The following is a 23,095-nucleotide window of genomic DNA, read 5'->3' as shown; positions in this document are numbered from 1 at the left end:
CTCCAAGGTGGTGCAGTCCATTGTCGAATAGCCCTTACTGTCAGGAAGTTTTTCCTGATGTTTAGGTGGAATCTCTTTTCCTTCACCTTGAACCCATTACTCCTGGTCCTAGTCTCTGGAGCTGCAGAAAACAAGCTTGCTCCTTTACCAACATGACATCCCTTCAAATATCTAAACATGGCTATCATGTCACCTCTTAACCTCTCCACCAAACTAAACATACTCCCTAGGTCTCTCCTCATAGGGCATGGATTCCAGACCTTTTACCATTTTGGTTGATTGCACCTGTGTTGCTGATGCCATGGGGAAATCTCTTCTCCTGTAGGATAATAATAACCCCGCCTATTACACATTTGCCCCAGGGTGAGGGGTGGGAAACAATCCCAGGACGCAAATATACCAACCAGTAGTTGAGGGCCACATCTACACAGGGACATGAAAACCTGTCCTGATTATAGCAGTTGGCAGAGTTGGAACAGGTGGGGACAAGCTCTACACACTTGCTCCTTCTCTGCCCGCTGTTACCACTGCCCTGAACCTTTGCCTTTCCCCATTTTCCCCTCTGCGCATGTGTTTAAGTACAGCAGGACACAGCCATTGTGACTGCTTCTCTCTAGCCCTCCCTTTTCCTATCTTGTTGCAAGCCACATGTGATACTGCAGATGGAACAAACCAGCACCCATTGAAGAGCAAGGCTGGCTTGCAGTATTTCCTCCAGTGAGTTCTAAAAGCTGTGCCAGAGAAAGAAGAACAGATTTAGGTGCCACCCCACCTTCCTCTCCTCTAATGAGAATCAAGGTAACTTACAAGCTCCTTTTCCTTCCTTTCCCCACAACAGACTACCTTGGGACAGTGGATAGCGAACCTTTGGCACTCCAGATCTATGGACTACCATTCCCATCAGCTACTCACCAGCATGGCCAGTTAGCCATACTGCCAAGGGCTAATCGGAATAGCCAGTCCCTCACATCTGGAGTGCTCAAGGCTCGCTATAACGGTTTATAAATTAGTGGAAACTCACGGCCCTCCAGATGTTATGGACTACAGTTCCCATCAGCCCCTGCCAGCATCATGCTGGCAGGGGATGATGGGAATTGTAGTCTATAACATCTGGAGGGCCGCGAGTTTGACACCTGTGCCTTAGGAGGTAGGTGGGCTGAGAGAGTGCAAAAGAACTGTGACTAGCCCAAAGTCACCCAGCCGGAATGTAGGCATGCAGAAACACATCTGGTTCACCAGATAAGCCTCAGCCACAAAGGTGGAGGAGTGGGGAATCAAACCCAGTTCTCCAGATTAGAATCCACCTTCTCTTAACCACTACACCACGCAGCATCTCTCAGAACAGCCCAAGCTCCTCTGGAAGGCGAGATCTCCACACAACCCAAACTGCCCTCCCAGATCCATCCCAGCTATCCGAGTTTCCAAGGCCACACCTGGAAGCCCCAACACTTGCCAGCCCCTCCCCACCGTCCCCAATCCTGACCTGAGGCAGGGCGATGTTCAGCTGGCGCTGGAGAGACTCCTTTTCGTGGCCCAGCTCCCGCAGGCGGAGCTGCGAGGTCGCCAAGCTTTCCTGCGTGTCGCGCAGCGTCTCCAGCAACCTCTCGCGTTCGTTCAGCATCTATTTGACCGCTGGGCTGCTCGAGGATTTTGGCGTCGTCGACTTACGTGAGGCCGAGCTTCGTCGGTTGCAATATAGATTGATGGTCGGCATCCGCTTAGCATCTGTCATCATTTCAAGGTTTTAGGGTGGGGAGGGCCCCTCCGGGGACGCCTCAGAAAGGAACAGGAAGTGGTGAGGGGAGATCAGCCCCTGGTCCTGCGCATAAGAAGAGGAGGTTGGTGTATTTTAAAATATTTTTATTAAATTTGATTACAAATATGTAATATTTGTATATCATAGAAAAACCATATTTTTCAAGAAAATAGTAATTATAACTCTAAACGTTACTTTTATAACAAATAAGCTATATTTTACTTATTTCTAATTTTCTTTTAATCTTAGAACAATCTCTTTTCAATAAGGAAAAATAAATTAAGAGAATCTGAGATATTCGGAGGGGAGGAAATAATCAAAGTAAAAAAAGAGTTATTTACTTTTTTTCTTTCCAATAATAGCTCACATTTTCAGAGAGAAAACAAAGTTATTGTCTCTTATATAAACTACAAAGTATAGCAGATAGAAGAGAAAATAAGTTTACCTAACTTTTTAAATTAAATACATTTATAAAGAAGAGTTGGTTTTTATACCCTGCTTTTCTTTTCCTTTAAGAACCTTCCCTTCCTCTCCCTATAAGAGGCCCCTGGTGAGGTACGTGGGGCTGGGTGAGTTCTGAGAGAACTATGACTGGCCCACGGTCACCCAGGAGGTTCCATGTGGAGGAGTAGGGAAACAAATCCAGTTCACCAGAGAAGAGTCCACTGCTCTTAATCTCTACACCACGCTGGCCTGTCCAATGCAACACAGAACTGGATTCTCTGGGAGGAGCGTGAAGAAATGGCGGCGGAACACAGGGAATCTATCAGTGGGGGTGGTGGGTAGGTTGGAACTGGAACGGGTGGTTCCAAGAACATGGGTGGAGATGGAAGGCAGAGGGACTTTGTGGCAATTCAATCCCTGAGTATGTTGGGGAAAAGATGGTAGTCTATGGGCAGAGACTGAATTTTGAGCCAGTGTTTAGCTGGCAAGGGGCACAGGACCTCCTACTTTTTCCAGCACGGAAGGACTGCATTGGGGAAGGGGATGGTGGCAGAGAAGGCACACTCCCAGCAAGGACGCACGGGATCGGGTGCTTTGAGGACAGAAGCAGACACCTCCTGCTAACTTGCTACATATGTAGATTGTGGAATCAGAGATGCCAACGATAGTAAATATTAAAATGGTTGCTACCACCCATCCGAGCAAAAACACTGGTTCTGGAACAGCGCTGGGTGTTCCAGAGGAAGAAGGGAGCAAGAATCTGAGATTAGGTTGGTGGGTGGATAGGGAAAGTAAGCACCGTCACAGAGTAGGCATGAAGTTCAACCGGTTAGGGAACCAGAACTGCTAGAAGCCATCTCGGCTCCACCCTCCCTTTTACTTCCTTTCCCTTCTCTGGAGCAACCAATTTCCTGTAACACTTTCCCCACTTCCTCGTGCAGGGTTAATTCAGCCCGATTGGAGTTGCCAATGCAGCTGTTCTCTAGGTAGAGACAACTCCTGGCCCGCTTCCCCAGAAACACAGCAAGGAGCCAAGCTACGCTTGATGGCCATCCTTGAGATGGCCGTGAGGATACTGTCACTTTTTAGTTTGGTCCCAAGGAAGTTATAAGAGCATAGTTAGGCTTGCCAATCTCCAGGTAGTGGCTGGAGATCTCTTGGAATTATAATTGGTCTCTAGGGCCCCTTCCATACATGTCGAATAATACACTTTCAATCCACTTTCACAATTGATTGCAAGTGGATTTTGCTATTCCGCGCAGCTGCAAAGTGCATTGGAAGTGGATTGAAAGTGCATTATTCGGCATGTGCGGAAGGGGCCCTGCAGGTTACAAAGATCCGTTCCCCTGGAGAAAATGGTTGCTCTGGGAGGTAGACTTTATGGCCTTATACTTTATGGCCTTATATTTATACTTTATGGCTGAGGCTCCTCCCCTCGCCAAACCCCACTCTCCTCAAGCTCCACCCCCAAATCTCCAACCCAGAGCTGGCCACCCTATGTGCAGTTCAAGCTCTGTGCTGCCCCCGTGCTCAGGCAACGGGGCCTCGTGGCTGGGGACCTGATGAATCCAGATTCAAATCTCAGGTCACAATACTGGCCGGGTGGCTTTAGGCCAGTGGTGGCAAACCTTTGGCACTCCAGCTGTTATGGACTACAATTCCCATCTATTTCGCCAGCATGGCCAGTTGGCTTTAGACAATCAGGATGCCAGCCATAGTTAGTCTCATGCAAACACTCACGCCCCATCTGAAGAGGTCAAATGGCTCCCCCAATTTTCACACTACAATCATTGCACATACCACTGGACGTTTCATTTAGACCATGATTTATGCGTGCACTAGCCCCTGGTTTCATTGGATAAGTGACCATGCATTGGCTCTTACTTATTACCAGATGTACAGGTGTACACCAGTGCTTCATGTGTGAGTTCACTCTGCTTCCTGCCGGAAGCAAGGCTTCTCATTTTAGGGTAACTGGGCAGGGCTTCGAATGAATTCTTACCGTGCCTTCTTGAGGGCTAGTGTTCTACCTGGTGATGATGATGATGAAGAAGAAGAAGAAGAGGAGGAGGAGGAGGAGGAGAAGAAGAGGAGGAGGAGGAGGAGGAGGAGGAGGAAGGAGGAGGAGAAGAATTTATATCCCTCTTTCTATTTTGTAGGAGACTCAAAGGGGCTTCCAATCTCCTGTCCCTTCCCCCCCTCACAACAAACACCTGCCAAAAGGGTACAGGTGGGGCTGAGAGGAAATCTACTACTAAGTCCAAAAGTCTTTGGCTGGCGTGATTTGGGAATTACCACACAAGCTAATCTGAATTCCCTAGATAAGCCTCCACAGCTCAAGTGGCAGAGCGGGGAATCAAACCCGGTTCTCCGGATTAGAGTGCACCTGCTTTTAACCGCTGCACCATGCTGGCTCTACACCACAACACCAGTCCAGATTCTTCTTCTCCCACCACCCCTACTTTCTATTGCTTTACTATTCCTGGCTTATGGCCCCTTCTGCCAATCTGTCCCCTGTCGCACCGACGCTTATTTGCTCCACCTAAACTTCTATTCAAGGCCTTCTTCATTTCCTGTTCATTTCGCAGGGCCGGACTCTGGCACTAAGCTGTATCCTCAGGTTTCCCAATCATTCAATATTGTAATATCACTTCTCCCTGGGTAGCCCCCGTGGTTATATACAGGCCAGACCCCCAGGTTTGGCTGTTACGCACCCTTTCGGCAGGAAGTAGGTTTAGCACACCTCTTTGACATGCGTATGCACACACTTCCTTGGCGTATGTACACATATCATTTGACGATTGGCCTTAAACCCCCTCATGACATAGTCTGACACACATCTGTAAATCTAGTTTGTCAAGTAAAAAAACATCGCTGGGAGCTCCATTCATGCAACTTCTATCCCCTTATGTAGCTGATCCTTAAGTTGCCACCCTAGGGAAGAAAAGGGGCAGGGGGAAATGTCAAATTCTAACTTTACCAATGCTGTTTTCTTCACACACCCCCACCCCCCAGTTGGAACTAGAGGGGGCTAGAAAGTCTCCTCATTGGCCCTGAGTGATTTAACTTCAGGGCCTCCATTTGCAGACCTGTTGTACAAAGTATGGCCCGCTCCCCTCACTTTCTTCTTCAAGTTGCCTCCCAGGAAAATCAGCTGCTGAACAAAAATTTGCACGGTCCCTTCCACTCACAAGTAGCCATACTGATCCTCATTGGATAGACATACGTCTTCCCCTACTCATCTGACGCAAATACGTGTCCATGCGAGACACTGGCTTGGATATGTGTGTTCCGATCCATAGACATAAAGATCCAAACAGTTGTTCACACACACAAACTCCGGAGTACTGTGTTCAGTTCTGGTCGCCACATCTCAAAAAGGATATCGAAGAGATAGAAAAAGTGCCGAAAAGGGCAACAAGGATGATTGAGGGACTGGAGCACCTTCCTTATGAGGAGAGGCTGCAGCGTTTGGGACTCTTTTAATTTGGAGAGAAGACGTCTGAGGGCGGATATGATTGAAGTCTATAAAATTATGCATGGGGTAGAAAACGTTGACAGAGAGAATTTTTTCCTCTTTCTCATAATACTAGAACCAGGGGGCATTCATTGAAAACCGGGGGGAAGAATCAGGACTAACAAAAGGAAACATTTCTTCACGCAATGTGTGATTGCTGTTTGGAATATGTTGCCACAGGAGGTGGTGATGGTCACTAACCTGGATAGCTTTAAAAGGGGCTTGGACAGATTTATGGAGAAGAAGTCGATCTATGGCTACCAATCTTGATCCTCCTTGATCAGAGATTGCAAATGCCTTAGCAGACCAGGTGCTCGGGAGCAGCAGCAGAAGGCCATTGCTGTCACATCCTGCAGGTGAGCTCCCAAAGGCACCTGGTGGGCCACTGCGAGTAGCAGAGTGCTGGACTAGATGGACTCTGGTCTGATCCAGCAGGAGCTTTTTCGCCATGTCACGCCAACAATCTCATCCGCTTACTGACCTTGGGCCTCCTGAACCCTGGGCCATCATCCAGCTGGGCTCTCAATAGAGGCACTGTTAGGGAAAGAGGTGCCCAAAACACTCTACTCTGTTGTTAAACTCCATTAAGCCTTAATATTTGACTTAAGTATACTTCCCAGGAGTTTGAGAGTACAAGCTCCTTATCCCTACTTTTTCCAGTCTGCTTTCACCTTCTATACTGAGTTCCACCAAGTTATTCCTTCATGCTCGAGAGAAACTGCTGTAACTCAAGTTTTAAAACACTATCTGTTCATACAGGAGGCCCCCCTTTCAACCTCTGGCATATCCAGTCAAAGGATCTCGGGCAGCAGAACTGGGGAAAGTACTCTATCTGCTATGGCTCAGAGAAGACAATTTGAGCTAGACAATATAAAGGAACTTCACAGGTGAGCTGAGAATTACATCCCTTCTGCAGCAGGTAGTTATTGCATGCTGGTCTCTTTGGGAACAGAGGCAAGGCTGAATATTTAAAGAGCAGGGTTGCTGGGTAGAAATCATGCCCACAGGAAACCTCATTCCTACACCCAAAGGTCCTTCCTGTAAATCCAAAGGCGCTCTCTTCTCCTCCAGACAGTCCAAAGAAACAGAATTACATTTGGGTGTCAGGATTCCACCCGGCAATCTCGTTCTCCGGGTCTGGCTGCACACAGAGACGCTCCTTCCCCCAGAATTTCCAGGCCCAGATTATTCCAAAAGCAATTAGCGTGGCATTTCGTTTATATCACGCCCTCTTGCTGGCATACATGGAACTGAAGGGAGGATTCTAGAATGCTGGGAAAGTCTACCCATACAGAGGCCAGACACAAGCCTGCTTTGTGCTTGCAAGCACTCTCCGAGGACACCCTGAAATCACAAGGAAGACGAATTCCAGAGCCTGGAAAAGAAGCCAGCTGATCCTGTCCTAGACGCTTTGGAATGAATAAAAGAATTCTTGCCTATTACACGGCTCGGTCCTATGACTGATAGCAAGCACCAGGACTGAACCTTGAAGGAATCCTCGCTTTAAGGAAGTGTCACTTAAATTAAGCCTTGCGTGTAGATCCATGGAAGTCAAAGGATTTATATATGACTCTCGGTGAACTGCGCTGCCCCTTCCAAGCAATGCACATTCCAAGGCCCCACTTTCGAGCACGAAAGGAAACTCCAAGGACCCTCAAATTTTTGTGCACTGAAACATACAGTTCCAACGCCTGCGTAGGCCCACGATCGCTCCTGCATCTTCAAAAGGCATTGAGACCCACACGAGGCAATGTGGCAGCTGGTAGAGACGCAAGCTGCATCCAGCCAGCTTTCTTGGCTATAAATCAATCTCAGCCACCACTTATTACAGGTTGGGACATGGCTTTTGGGATGGTTAAGGAGGGAATAGCCAGGGCACACGGAAGTAGCCATGAAACGGTCAGACTTTGGGGACCACAGAACACAGACACTGGATCCGCGTCCTGTGTACACACACGATGGACCAGCTCATATTAAATCCTGTGCATGATTTACACACATGTGCAGATGAGAAGTAATGAGATCCTGAGATATTCATTCGTAGAGCTATGGACGTTGAGCCTCAAAGACATGTGAAGGCCAAAGCAAACATATGTACATACTCTCTCTCACACATACACACATAAGGTAATACATATGAATATAAATACCGTGGCACCAAACAATCATACGTTTAATACGGGACGTTATAAATATCTATCCTGTGTAGATGCACCAAATACACTTATCCAGCTCTAAGGAAAATAAGCAGATACTCTGAAAATCTCACTTTACAAAAATAGCAAGTTTCTAGTCCTTAGTGAACAGTTGAGTAACCAGGGCAGGACAAGAAACAAGTATTTTAGTTGTGTCCTTGTCTCAGTAATAAACACACCCTTTCTTCCTGACAACCTAGACTTTGCCATCAATCACTCCACATTATCTGAAGAGACACCTCATCTTGGAAGAGAATTTTGAAAAAAAAAATCAGTAGAACGAGCATTAGGGTAGGACTACACAATATGAACGGCTCAGTCACCACTCCCAACTTAGGTTGAAGAAAATTCAGCAATGAAGAAGAAGAAGAAGAAGAAGAAGAAGAAGAAGAAGAAGAAGAAGAAGAAGAAGAAGAAGAAGAAGAAGAAGAAGAAGAAGAAGAAGAAGAAGAAGAAGAAGAAGAAGAAGAAGAAGAAGAAGAAGAAGAAGAAGAAGAAGAAGAAGAAGAAGAAGAAGAAGAAGAAGAAGAAGAAGAATTTGGATTTATACCCCACCTTTCTCTCCTGCAAGGAGACTCAAGATGGCTTACAAGCTCCTTTCCCTTCCTCTCCCACACCAGTATGTATAAAAGCATCTAATGAATGACAGCTTTGGTAGGAAAACTGTATATGGAGATAGTTTCAGATGGGTAGCCTTGTTACTCCGTAGTAGTAGAACTGGAGTCCAATAGCACCTAAAAGGCCAACCAAATATTCCAGGGTATAAGCTTCTTTGAGTCAAAGCTACCTTCATCAGATACCAAGGAGAAAGAGTTAAATAGCACATACGCGTGCTTTCCTCTTTAAATACCAGCCCCTGCAACTGCATTTTGTTACAAAAAGTTGGGGTGGGGGGTGGGGGAATAATTACGGAACTATGCATGGAACATAATTCTTCTCTTAGTTCACCCTCTGTGAAAAATCGGCATCTTTTTGGAAGAAAACACGGACTTTCACCAAGAATGCACCCATTTAGGCATATGTACTCAGAACCGCTATTATACTTGCACACTACTGGGTTTGGAATGGGCAAGGCCTGCAGCTCTGTAGTAGAGAATCTGTTTGGCACGCACAAGGATCCAGGTTCGATCCCACACTTCTCCAGTTCAAGCCTCTCAGGTGACCGATGGAAGGAGACATCTGCCCGAGACCCCGAAGAACTGCCACCGTTCAAGAGTCAACCGAGCTGAGCCTTGTGAGGCACAGTGGTGCTGTTTATGTGGTCAGTTTTGTTCACCATAGTTCACAACAGAAGTGCAACCCAGACAGATTCTTGTACCAGGGGAAGTCCCTCCCAAACCCATGGGCCACGTGGCTTACAACTAGCAAACCTGTTCCAAATTATGCGGCACCAAAGTGTTGACCTCAGACTAAACTGGTAGTTTCCACCAATTCCCACTTTCAGACACCTCTCATGACATTCCTCAGGGTCATCTATCCACCAAGAATAGTATTTGTAGGGACCAATGAGCTGCAGTGGGTGGGTAGGTGGGAGAGACTGGAAAACATCATTCTGATGTAGGAAAAATTAATCTGGATCCAACCCCATTACAGGCGCTCAATGTGGAAACACATGAGAGTTCACAGTGCAACAGCGAGCAAACACACATGCTTGGTGCAAACAAACCACCTTTGTATGAACCAATGCAGTGTAACTTACACATAACTTATATGTTATGGGATCAGACAATATGCCCTCATTCTTTGCCACTGTGACCAGAATCACATAACATTCAACCCCATTCGTTTTGACATGTCTATGTATACTTCAAAACTAAAGGTGATACTTTATTCCACATGACCCACACATGCTCCAGAACACTGTACAAAAAGAGCTCGCACACTGTAACACAATGCATACATTGATGCTGTAAACCACCTATTGGTATCTTCCAACATTTCTGTGCATCCAGCAATCGTGTTGACACAACTGAGATGGCATATCTTGCGACTAACGCGCGCATGGAAGGCTTTCACACATTCACACATGCACAACACAACTATGGCTCTGTGACACAACATGCGTCCAAGTGATTACTAAACCACAAATGCACATCAACAAGCGCGTATCATCAAAGTACACCCCTCTGAATTCACTTGCGCAAGCGTGTTTCACATCAACAACTGGTCGCAGCCCACACAACGATGCATGCAAAATGCTTGTCGGACTTTTCAAATGATATCCGACCTGAACATGAATCGTGTGCCCGAGAAGCGGCATGCTTTTCATCTTGTTCTAGACCCCTACATGAGGGCTATCGGTCCAGATGCATCCAAGATAGCAAACAGAGAATCAACAAGCTTGAAAACATGGTGGTGGGAAATACGCTGATAGTAAGAAAACCTTCAATAGCCAGCTTCGTTTCAGCTGCACACAACATCTGTGTAAGAATGAGATGGGTCCCCCTGGAAATCCACAACAGGGCAGCCCCCGAATTTTAATGTGTGTATTAAGAAATCTCCATCTTTGGAGCACAGAGCTTTAAAGCAGGCTCAGTTGGATTCAGCCCCTGTACCTCATGGCTTTTGTCCAGGAAACCCCACAATTCCCCCAATGGCCTTTACGGGTGACCAACGAGAACCTCTTTCTCCTCCGCCCTTCGCGAACAAAAAAGCTGGTGAGATCCCACCCAGGGTGCGATGTTTTGACACTCCATACCCCCAACCGGTAGTTATAACTTCTATCACCAAGGACAGCGCGTGATACCTTCCTGTATCTCACGCTCCAAGGAAATGGTGGACAAATGTATCTTGTTAGACACAAATGACCCCAGGGACAGGGATACCGGAAGGGAAGATGTAGGTTTGAAGGTAGAAAGAGGATACGTGGAAGCAGCATTTGGCTGGTAAAGCAAGCTAAAGAGAATCCAGCTCAGGTGATCGCGACACGACATGGCAGTATGTGTAGACTAGGAAAACGAGTAAAAATGTTGGTTCAATAAAAATGGAGACGTGGATGACAGGATGTTGGCAAAGGATAATGGGATCAGAGGGGGGCGCAGGACATCTGGAGAGGGTCTACAAAGCTTGAGGCGGAAATCAAAAGGGAAAGGACTGGTTAGCAGTCAGTTGAGGACCCACAAGTCCCGGATACGTAGGGAGGAGAGGCAAAGAAATAAGAGTGACATACAGGATTTGGGAGTAAAGAGTAAGAAGGGATGGGACTTCACGCTTAGGCCAACCAAAGGGAACTGGGTTGTAGGCCAATCAAGGGGACCTGAGATGTAGGGAATGAAAACTGTAGGCCGGGGAAAATGGGGGGAAACCAGGCCGTTGAGAGATGCTTTCCGGTGGAGAGCAAAACCTGAGAAAAAGAACGGGGGTTGCCTAGAGATGAAATAGGGGTTTCTAAAAGGGGGCTGGGGGAAGTTATGTAGACATACAGCCCAGCTTGTGATAGCCACGTTTTAGGGGTGCTTTGGGCACCAATGGGGAGAAAACCAGGTGGGTGATTATGTACAGCTGAAAGGGGGACGTGTTCTAAGTTTTAAATAGGGGGGACGCACGCAGTACAGCAGACAGGCAGGAATCAATGAGGGGGGCAGGTTGTCATGGCGTTTGCAGAAGGGGGGATGCAATGAGACTCAAAGGAGAACTGGGGACAGCCCAACAGAGCACAAAACAGATGGGGGGGGGGAGGAAGGAAAAGGGAAGCAATGGAAACGGGGACATCGCCGTGGGTCAGAGGGCATTTGCTCTTGGGGTCTGGGATACAGGAGTCTGAGAGAGGGCCAGGTTTGAGTGGGGAGAAGGCAGGCCCTCGGAGAAAGATTTGGGGGGGGGGTCATTCAGTGAGATCGCTTATGTGGGGTCCCAAGTATCTCGGGGGCCAGACGAAGGGGGCAGCGTGTGGACTGCAAGGTGTTGGGCACCTGGTCTTCCCAGGTGAGGCAGAGCTACCCCCCAAGGCAGCAGACTCCGGCATGGGGAGCTGCTGGAAGGTGGGTCAGCCTTGGTTGGAGGCTTGGAAGCTTCCAGGAGGCCAGAGGCTGCCATGGCTTTGGCAGGGACGCCGAGAGGGTGGTGGGCTGCGTGGCCAAGCGCTGAAGGCACCCAGGACCAGCTCTCTGGGGAAGGGTGCGGGGAAGGAATAGGGAAGCCCCGGGAGGCTGAACCCCACGGAGGAGTTGAGATGCAAACGGCGTGCCGTGGGGAGGGTGGAGAATCCGGCAGGGGCATCCGGGGGGAAGGCTGCGTGGGGACCAAGGGAGGAGAGCAGGCGGGCGGGCGGGTGGGGGTGCTTTGGGAAGGGTGGCAGCAACGCCGTGGGTGTCATTGGGAGCGGCCGACCCGGGGATGCGGGTGGGGGGGGGGTGTTGCATTTGGGAAAAGGCCGGCGAGAGAGGGAGGGATGCAGAGCAGGGCGAGGTGGGAATAGGCTGGCTAGGCGATTTTTAGGCAGGGGAGGGAGCCGGACGTGGCCATGGGGGGTCGGGCGCAAGGCAGCAACGGGGAGCGGCGCAGGGGTCCCGAGCCCGGTGCTTACCTGCTTTTGCAGCAGGCGGAGGAGGCGCTGCTGCTGCTGATGATGCAGGGAGGGATGCAGATGCTGCCCAGAGCTTGGCCCCTTCAGGGACGTTGCCAGCCCCCCAAGGGGATCCCGCTCCCCGGCCCCGGCATCCCTCCCTCCCGGCCGGTCGGCCACCGCCTGGCGCCCCCCCTCCAGCCCGCCCGGGCAGCTCCAGCGAGCGAAAGGAGGAGAGAATCCCGCCCCTCCGCTCCGCGCAAACCTGGGCGCGCCTGGCCCTTTAAGAGACCCCTGACTGACAAGGCGCTCGCCCAACCAGCGCGCGGTCAGGTCCGGGACTGCCCCTGAGGCCCGCCCACGCGTGGGGAAGGGAGGGGCACGAGCCGGGCTCCGAGGGGCGAAGAGGCGCAGCCAATGGGTGGGCCGGCTGATGGGCGGGGGAAAGGCCCGGGGAAGCCAATTGGGGAAGCCGGTGGGCGGGGCTGGGTTTTAGGATGATGTCATCCGGTGGTTTTTTTTTAGGGGAGAGGAGGGGGGAGGAAGAGGAGGGGAGGAAAAATCAGATGCATCGCAGGTAGAAGGAAGGGGGGGGGGGGAGCAGGCAGGCAGGGGAGAGTAAGATGCATGAAATCAATGCAACGATCCAAAGATTTGTATTATAATCCGAGGGCATGCAACAGTCCGGAGTCTGAGGCACTGCACCACTGGAAGGAAAAAAAATGCACCAAATGCAAGAAGAGAAATGCACTGATTCATGCAGCGGGGGGAGGGAGAGAGAAAAGACTGATGTGCATGTGTCTCCTGGAAATGCACCTCCACCTGAGGAAATGCAGCAACCCAAGGGGGAAGCACCCAGAATGCAAGCCGCAACTCCGTGTGGACGCCCTCCCCCCCCCCCCTTCCTACCCAGTGCACAATTCCTTGTACCTTGGCAGAAAAGATTATTCCGTGGGCTACAGGGAGGGGGGGAGCAACAATCTGGGGAAATGCACCAGTCCATGCGACAGAGAGAAATCTGTCAAGCCACCCACTACAAGGAGATGCACCAGTCGGTTTGACTCAGGGGAAGGGGCCATACAGGCACCTTAAGGGAACCTGAAGGGGGAGGAGGGACCACTCCAAACCACGTGCTGCTGAGCAGTCCACCAATTCGTGCAAGCCAATGAGAAAAAATGCTCCAGTCCATAAAAACGTGTCAGTCAGCATAGCCTGGAGAAACGCATCCATCATCCTCATGGAATGTATCTTCTGCACATGCAACAGCCTATGAGCATTCATTTGCACCAGGGAGAAGCGTGAAACAAAAGCCCTGCAAGATCGGGCATCCGTTACTGGGCCTTGTAGAGGAAGTGTGGTAGCTGAGAGAATCCGGGAAGCACATGGAAATATATCACGACATGCTCTATGGGAAGGTGCAAAGGAAAAAAAATCAATACGCAAAGCCCAAGAACTGCAAATCAATGCAACACAGAAGACAATTCATGGGGGAAGCAGCAAGCCATGCATCATTAAGGGCCTTTTGAGGTGGCAGGGGGGAAATAAAACATTTTATGCTTGATGCTGTAGAAATGCAAGCTCTGAATCAACAGCAGTGGAATTATAGACTGGCCCTATGTAAATATACTGGTAGAGTGGCAGTGCTTAAAATAACGGGGAAGGTATGAACTCCCGTGCTGGAGGAGAAAGGAAGATACTCAGGCTGTAAATAATACAACTGGAAAATATTAAATAGGGGAGGAAAGGAGAGAGGGCGCATAAAATCCCGAACACCGTTACAAGACGGGTCTCTCTCTTTTGCTTTTCTTCTTGGAGTGTAATCAGCTTTTGTTAGAACAGGAAGGTCTTCAGCGCCTTAAAAAATAAAGTCATAAATTGATAGTGATGCACAGGTACTAGCCAATAGACACCTGCGCCTTCTGTAAAGCTCACAATAGGTGTCCTAGCTGTGAGAAGGAACCAAGGTTATCTTTCCTAGTGACAAATACTTTCTTTTCAGAGTGCTGGCAAAATGCAATTTCCCTTGAGGGAAATGTGCTGCCTTAGCAAAGATAACCGAGTAACCATTTTATCCCATTAAAAACGTAATCTGGAAGAGTCTGAAGAAATGCGGTAACTCTCTGAACAACCGGAAGACGCACCAGCGCGTGCAAGCGGAGGCAATATTCAAATGTTAACGGAGAGTTCTGACTAATGTTGATCAGTATTACAGCTCAGACAAAACCCAGACAAGGAATCTGGAATCTGGATAATAAAACCGGAACAATTCATATAGGTGTGAGAGACACGGGCACCCTTGTGCAATTCAGGGCATGTAGCCACATCAGAGGATGCAGTAGCATGGGGAAATGGAACCAGGCAATTATGGCAATCCCTTGTTGGGTTTTCAAGCAAGATGGTAACCTTGGGGTTTGCTATTGACCTCCTCTGTATAGTGGTATCCCATCCAAATACTAGCGCTGATCCTTTAAGTTTATACCACACAAGATCAGGCTAGCCTACGCTATCCAGGTCAGTGCAAAAGGAACCACCAGGGCTGCATATTCTTACCCAAGAAATATTCATACCAGAGGCTGACAACCTGAGGAATGCCACAGTTCAAAATGCTACAGCATACGTTCTTAAAAGCACATGATTGATCAGAAACACACAACTTAGGCCCCTTCTGCACACGCAAAATAATGCGTTTTCAAACCACTTTCACAACTGTTTGCAAGTGGATTTTGCTATTCCGCACAGCTTCAAAGACCACTGAAAGCAGTTTGAAAGTGCATTATTCTGCATGTGCGGAATGAGCCTTATAGAGAGGATCAAAATGTGAAATCCTTGAGAACATTGTTGCTTGATCATACTTTGGGAGAGGGGCTGTGGCTCATGGTAGAGCGTTTGCTGCGCATGGAGGCAGCGTTGTGTAGCGGTTGACAACAGTGAACTCTAATCTAGAGATCCAGGTTTGATTCCCCACTCCTTTACATGAACAGTGGACTCTAATCTGCTGAACCAGGTTTGTTTCCCAGTTCCTCCACATGAAGCCTGCTGGGTGACCTTGGGCTAGTCACAGTTCTCTCCACATTCTCTCAGTCCTACTTGCCTTACAAGGTGTCTGTTGTGGCGAGAGGAAGGGAAAGGAGCTTGTAAGCCACCTTGAGTCTCCTTACAGGAGAGAAAGGTGGGGTATAAATCTAAACTCTTCTATTCAGTACTCTGAGGTATACTGTCACGGTACACAGATGCATTTATTTTTATAATTTCTACGGCTGTACTCTGTTCCACATAAAGATAGTAGATTGTGTATTCCTAGTCACAGTTCTCTCCACATTCTCTCAGTCCTACTTGCCTTACAAGGTGTCTGTTGTGGCAAGAGGAAGGGAAAGGAGCTTGTAAGCCACCTTGAGTCTCCTTACAGGAGAGAAAGGTGGGGTATAAATCTAAACTCTTCTATTCAGTACTCTGAGGTATACTGTCACGGTACACAGATGCATTTATTTTTATAATTTCTACGGCTGTACTCTGTTCCACATAAAGATAGTAGATTGTGTATTCCTCCATCCCCCCCCCACCGCAAAAAAACCACGCCAGACCTTCTTTGTTGTAGAATGCTCCACCTGGGTCCTAGTGGTACATAGCCCTGCTCCCTCCATCCGTTTGAAAGTAAAAATACATTTTGGCATGAATTCTCTTGTATCAAAGTACGATGTTCAATAATGCACAAAATAATGACAAAGGCAGCGCATAAAAATGAATAATTCTCATATTCATTCGGGACTATATTCTAACGCGGAAGCATACAACTTTATCAACTGCTGCACCTCAGTTGACTGAACTACCGTCTTTATGTGAAACGGGACAGGCAGATTTTGATATCTTGCCACCGCTGGCTTCATTAAACAGGATGCATTTATTCTCTGTTCTGGCGCTTATGCATGGAGCTTTTTTTAAAAAAAGAAACAGTTTGCAGTTCGTCTTTTAGGCACCCATGAATTTTAAGGAAGAGGTAGAGAAAACCAGATGGTTCATCATTGGAGTTTTTATTATTGGTAAAACGAGATGCCATTTCAAGTTAAAGAAGATGGCTTTCCCACCATATGTCTGAGACCGTGTGTGATGATTCCTCAGGAACACCATTATTTCTTCTCAACTTATCTACAATGGTTTATTTTTTTTTCCTCCCCCAGAACTCTGCAGTAGTTCTGCGACTGGAGCTAGATCTCCAGTGGCGAGAAGCCACACCAGTTAACATGATATAAAGTGACTATACCGCTGTGATTTATACATGCCCTGTGAACGTAAGAGCATTAGGAAAGCCTGCTTGGTCAGACCGGTGGTCAGAGGCGTATCTAGGGAAAATGTAGCTTGGTGCAAAATTTGAGTCCCCCCTGCCCCAGTATGGGTGGCCGCCCTCCCACACGACAACCAAACAACTTTTTTTGCAACAGGTCACCTCAAAGTCACCATTGCATTCTAGGGCCTTTCCCCACTTACCTGAAGCCCCGCGCTACTCTCCACAAGTAGCGCGGGGTTCCCCGGCACTCCCCACGACAGGGGCAGCGACAGCGCAGCCGCCCCGCCGCTGCCGCTGTCGCGCCCCCTCAGCGCACGGCATCCCTGGCGCTGGAGAAAACGGCGACTTTTGATGACCCCGCGCAGAAACCGTGGGGTCGTGGGGATGCCCGGGCGCGCGCCAGAGATGTCGCGCGCTGAGAGCAGCACGCGGCATAGGGGGGGATCTTGGTGAGTGGGGAAACGCCCATAGACCCAAGGGGAAGGAGGAGGGGTGTGGGGGTGATTTTCCATCCCCCCAACTGACTTAATGACTGAAGCCCCGGGGACATTTGACTCCATATGTCCTGCGATACGCCCCTGCCAGTGGTGCATCCAGTCCAGCTGCCAACCAGTTGTCCTGGAGGGCCCCAAAAAAACAAGCCAAGATTCTTCCCTACCACAACCACTCAACGTTGCCGCTGGAAATGGAGGTTCCCTTCAGTCACCATAGCTATAATAGCACCCATTAATGGGCCTCTCCCTCAATGAATCTTTCTCACCTAACTGCCTTCTGAGTTCAATTCCTCATTAAGTTTTTTTAAAAAAACCCTTTTGTTCTGTTTTGAACCTATTTCCCCCCAAATGTCATTGGGTTCCTCAAAGGTGTGGTATTTTTAGCGTGGGAGGGGAAACTCCCATTCTAAGCCCTAGGCATAATTTTGTAAACCTCTTATCATGTCTTCAACGTGCTCTTTTTCTGTAGACTCTCCAGCCTTTTCTCCTAGGACAGGTGCCGCAACCCCCCCCCCCCCCCCGAAGATCTTGCTTGCCTTCCTTTGTATTTCCCCCTTTTCTATAGTTAGGATTGTGTCCGATGCGTGCATTTCAAATAAACAAGTCCCTTTGCTCCGTGCGCACACAAAAGGACCGCTTGAGTGACAGGTAGAAAATAAATAAGAGATATTGTTAAAATATGCTGCTTGTTTTTCCTTTAGCATTATCAGGGAACGGGCCTTTTATCTGTTGCTCCAGATCTTGCCTCCACCACTGAAAACTCTTCAGTCTCCTGCTCAGAAAACTCAAATGGCTTCTCGGTTGGTACATATGCTCATATTTTTCTAATCGCCTCAGCATCAACCAGCCTTTCTTTCAGACGCTCCTTGTTTGGCATTGTTTCCTTTTGTGTCTGGTTGGTTTGTTGTTTTTTTTATAATCTCCTTTTTATTCCACACCCGATCTCCATAGCAGCGATAAGTTAATTTTAGACAATGCTCATTAAAAACAAAAATTCCTGAATGTGGAGATCTCTCTTCTACATCACTGGATCATGTGATAGTGAGGCATCTTTTAATAAGCTAGTTTGCCAGCTGAGGCCTTTGCTGAAAGGAAGTGGCCACTGTCACCAGTCCCATACTGGCATGCAGACTAGCCAACTCAGAGGCGTACCGGGAGAAAATGGCATCCGGGGCAACACCTGCTCCCATACCTCCCCTGCGCCCCACTTACGACAGCCAGTGCATCTGGCCCGCCAGGCCGCTCCTTCAGGCGGTGGCAGAGGGTGGTGGCAGTCCCGAGCAGCCCAGCAGGGCCGGGCCGAGCCGAGCCAAGGGGTGCCCGGCAGGCCTGTGGCAGGTGCTCAGCTGGGCTGCTCCTTCAGGCGGTGGGGGAGGGTGGCAATCCTGACCGGTGAAGAAGGGAGTGCCGGGTGGGGGTGCCTCTCTACGGGAAGGGGGTGGGGGCAATTTTGCGCCCCATGTGATCTAATAGGTCGGCGCCCGGAATCAAGTGACCCCGTGTCCCTCTGGCAGATACGCCCCTGACTTACTGTACTGCGTTCTGTGCGGGGCTGCCCTTGAAGAGCGTTTGGAAGCTGGTCCAAAAATGCAGGGGTCATGTTGTTACTAGGCACAAGTCGTCAAGAGCCATAGAGTTGGTTCTAGCTAGCTTTTCTACAGGTGAAGAAGCAGGAGTACCCTTTGTTTTTCATTGGGCATGGAGCAGGGATCACTGGGGATACGGGAGTGTGAGTTTCCTGCATTGTGCGTTGGACTAGATGACCCTGGAGATTTCTTCCGACTCTATGATTCTACCTAAAAACACTATGAGACTGATAATGAGACCGTCCTGTGAAAAGCTATGCAGTAAAGGGACTCCTGTGACGAGAACTGGGAGAGAAAGAGTGAAAAAGTTGGCTGGATCCTACTATTCCTACTTAGTTCAGTCTACTCTATTTAGTTTCTGGGCTAATTCACAGTGCTGGGTGTGAACTTTACCACCCTAAATGGCCTGGGCCAACAGTATTTCAATGACTACCTTCTCCAGAATTGGCCAGGAAAATCTAGGTATCGTTATCACCACATAAAGATTTTTCTCTGGGGTTCCCACCATCTGAAATACGTTCAGAGTAAGGACCTTTCTTGTACCAGCACTGCAACACTGGAATTGTCTCCCAAGCTCAGCAGGTCTGCCTCTCACCATCTCTGCTGATATTTCACTATGTCTTAGGGTCTTTTTTAGGCAGAGTTCTGATCACTTGGTTATTTGTTGCAGGTTGGCCTCTCTTTTCACAACAAGGTTGCTTTTTATGATCTTAATAAAAGAAGAAACTTGGAAATTGGCTGACAGGTGTACATATGTACATATAATACTGTGTTTTGGATTGTTTTTTTAAAAATTGCTACCCTGATAATAAGGGTTCCACCCACCCCCCGCATGTAAGGGTTATATAAATGGGTTTAATCAGTAAATGTTGGTCAAGTCTAAAGTGGTACGCAAGGCAGATAAGAGGGTCCTGGAAGATAAGTCTAATCAGGTCTTAAAATTGAGCCGGCTCTGAAACCTGTTATCACAGCTGTAGTTTAGCTGCAGGACGCTGGATTATGTAATGGAATATAACCAGGATATAAATGTATCCCCTGCTTAGGTCAAAATTAGGTAGCAACGTTGGTCCGCTAGGGGGAAAAAAATCACAGAGACAAGAAAGTAATTACCCGTATTTAGGACCAAATAATCACATTTGCGAAAGAGCAGCAGAAGGGTCCTATCTCTGCTACATGAGAGAGACTGAATAGATCTACTCCTCAGTCTTCCATCTTGGGAATGTGGCATATCCCCAAGTCAAGTCCTTTCCCAGTTAGAACACAAACACGAGTTTCACAATTTCATTTCATAAAGACAGATTGCCAGTGGAGGGTACCAGGAAACGTTTCCGAAATCACTGAGGGGACCCAACGTCCCCTCATCACCCATTCACTAGGTCCAACTACTGTCAGGCTGCCTGGAAAATAAGAAGAGCTTTGGATTTATACCCCACCTTTCTCTCATGTAAGGAGACTCAACGTGGCTTGCAAGCTCCTTTCCCTTCCTCTCGCCACAACAGACACCTTGTGAGGTAGGTGGGGCTGAGAGAGTGCTGAAGAACTATGACTAGCCCAAGGTCACCCAGCAGGAATGTAGGAGCGCAAGAACGCATTGAGACAGGTAACAATTTCCCCTTCAAAACAACCTCCTCAACATGGGACTGTCTGGGTCACTCTACAATATATTCCTGAACCCTTTTCCCTGGAACTCAGGAATGCTAGTTTTTACAAATACCCCTGGCTTCTTTTTGGTTCCTCTCCCTTGCTAGAGGATTACGCCTACTCGTCATTCCTCCTGTCCTTTTTCTCTAGGAACTTCTACAGGGCAACCAAACCAGTATAACTGACTTGGGTAGCGGGTTGCACACACCCACTGGGCAGGGAGCAGCAGCTTTTCTGGAAAACGAGTCCTGAAATATGCAGGTGGCCAACACCAGGCAAAACAGGACCACCGTCCTCCCCTCCACGCACACGTGTTCGTTGCAGGAAAACGTCAGGACCTCGCAAAAGACAGCCAAGAGTGAGGCTTTGGGCCCTCGGGCGACTGGATTCTCCGTGCGCCTCATTTCAAACGGCACCAGTCCCACCAAGCGCAAGCTCAGACTCGCTTCCCTTTCGTGATTCCGCACAGGGAGCAGGGAGCGGCAGGGGAAGAAGTGTCAGGATTTTGCAAGCGTCTGTCACCACCCAGTTATAAGAGGGTTAATTGTTTGTATGTAAATGAGTTGCCGAAGTCACTGTTTATGATCTGATCTATTGGTCAGTGAAATAGCCGTTGCTTACATGTTAGTGCAGGGGTGGGCAATTATTTTTTCCACGGGGCCGCATAAGAAACAGAAAATATTGTGGAGGGCCGGGCCAAAAGACAGGGGGGGCGAGGCGCTTTTGAAAGCCCCGCAGAAGCCGGCAGCCAAGGCAACTGGCTTCTGCGGGGCTTTCAAAGACGCCTCGCTCCCCAGCACGGCAGGGGGACCAGTCAGGGTCATCCGGCGGGCCGGATGTGGCCCGCGGGCCGTATAATGCCCAGGTCTGTGTTAGTGAGTACGTTCATCTAAAGTTATAAAATTAATTCTGTTTCTTTGTTTGAGCACACCAGCCCCGCCGCGAGCACGAGGCAGCAAATCGGTATCAAGATGTAACCAAACGTACAGTAATGTAGATGTGTAACAGGAAATAAAGGATTCCTTATTGTACCTCCATGTGACCCTTTATAGTTAGTAAACTGATATATAAAAAGCAACTGAGAATCTGTCTCTTCTGTTCTACTTTGCTAATATATATATATACACACCCAACAAGAAGACCTACCTAGAATCTGCTGAGTTCAAATGACTTCAGTCACCTCTCCTTAAGAGCCCGAGGCAACTACGGCGAGCAGGAATAGTCAGAGCCAGAACTCTGCAGATTGTGAGGGACAAATTCATGTGACTGTTGTGTATTTTCCAAGCTGCGTGGATGTGGTCTAGTAATTTTTGCTCCAAATGTTTTGCCCACAATAATGGCTGCCATATTCAGAGGCATTTCACAGTAAGATATGTTTCTCTCCTCGGCACCGACATAGATTACCGTGACGTGCCTCTGAAGATGCCAGCCATAGATGCAGGTGAAACGTTAGGAGCCAAATCTACCAGACCACGGTCACACAGCCTGGAAAACCCATAATAGCCAATAGATTCAAAGTCTTTGACAAAACAAATTCATGCTCAGGTACAAGGGCACGGAAATGGACATCTATGGTAACCAATGGACAAATCCCCTTTCCACTTGCTAGCCTGGGTATCAGAATGAAAATACAACAACATGGCCAATCTCACATTCTCAAATTTGCACGTCTCTTCACACAGTAAAGTAGAACATGTGAATCTTTAGAGAAGGGTCTTTGAGGTCTAGCAAGAGGATTCAAGGAATTGGGTTTCAATTGTCTTTTGACTTGGTGTCCCCAATCCAGTATTTTTTAAAAATGTATTTGTACTTTAGAAGTGTCCATATATTCATTTCATTGATTCTATACAGTGACCGTCAAAGATAATAACAATTTATTGGACCAATGTAATAGGCGCGCGTGTCAAAAATCACAAAACCCTTTGCTTAAAAACAAGAAAGGAGAGTGTCTGAACTTTACTGTAGTCGTAACAGTCAAGAGTCAGTGTGGCCTAGTGGCTAGAACGGCTGTCTCATATTTGAGAGACCCAGGTTCAAATTCCCACTCTGCCATGGGAGCTCATGGGGTGACCATAGGCCAGTTTCTCTCTCTAAGGGCCTGTCCACACATGCAGACTAATGCACTTTGAATCCACTTTCACCATTGTTTGCAAGTGGATTGTGCTATTACGCACAGTAAAATCCAGCTGCAAAGTGCATTGAAAGTGGGCCTTAGCCTAACGTATTTAATAGGGTTGTTGTAAAAATAAAAGGGAACTCACCAAGTGACTTGGGCTGGATGCAGTTTCTCAGCCTAGCCTACATCACAGTTACTGTGAGGATAAAAAGAAGGTGAGAATGACAATGTAAACTGCTTTGGGTCCCTGTGAAAGAGAAAAACAGGGCATCTATGTCTCAATAAGTAAAATTTGAAATATAATTGCAACAAATACTCCTATTGTAGCTTCTTTCTTTCTTTCTTTCTTTCTTCTTTCTTTCTTTCTTTCTTTCTTTCTTTCTTTCTTTCTTTCTTTCTTTCTTTCTTTCTTTCTTTCTTTCTTTCTTTCTTTCTTTCTTTCTTTCTTTCTTTCTTTCTTTTTGCAGTTTCATTTTGAGCACAGTCACAACCGGTCCCTAAAACCTGGCTAAGCCTACTGAAATCGGAAATAACCCTCTGCCCCAGTTTGAAGGTTGCTC

The 23,095-nt window shown here is 48.0% G+C and overlaps 1 protein-coding gene across 10 annotated transcripts in view; it reads right to left on the bottom strand.

Annotated features, from left to right (window-relative positions):
* PPFIA3 (PTPRF interacting protein alpha 3) overlaps positions 1 to 12,655 on the bottom strand; it is a 70,653-nt gene extending 57,998 nt beyond the window's left edge. For all 10 annotated transcript variants that reach the window (XM_048517307.1, XM_048517312.1, XM_048517311.1 and 7 more), the window contains exons 1-2: positions 12,438 to 12,655; positions 1,484 to 1,819 (exon numbers count right to left, since the gene is read on the bottom strand). In XM_048517307.1, the coding sequence (XP_048373264.1) occupies positions 1,484 to 1,621 (138 nt within the window). In that variant the 5' untranslated portion in view covers positions 1,622 to 1,819; positions 12,438 to 12,655. The remainder of the gene's footprint in view (positions 1 to 1,483; positions 1,820 to 12,437) is intronic.
* Positions 12,656 to 23,095: the final 10,440 nt, after the last annotated feature.

The sequence above is a fragment of the Sphaerodactylus townsendi genome, linkage group LG15 (genome assembly GCF_021028975.2).
Source record: "Sphaerodactylus townsendi isolate TG3544 linkage group LG15, MPM_Stown_v2.3, whole genome shotgun sequence".
NCBI lineage: Eukaryota > Metazoa > Chordata > Lepidosauria > Squamata > Sphaerodactylidae > Sphaerodactylus > Sphaerodactylus townsendi.
Note: the sequence above shows the minus strand (reverse complement) of the source record. Positions and strands in the feature narration are given on the sequence as shown.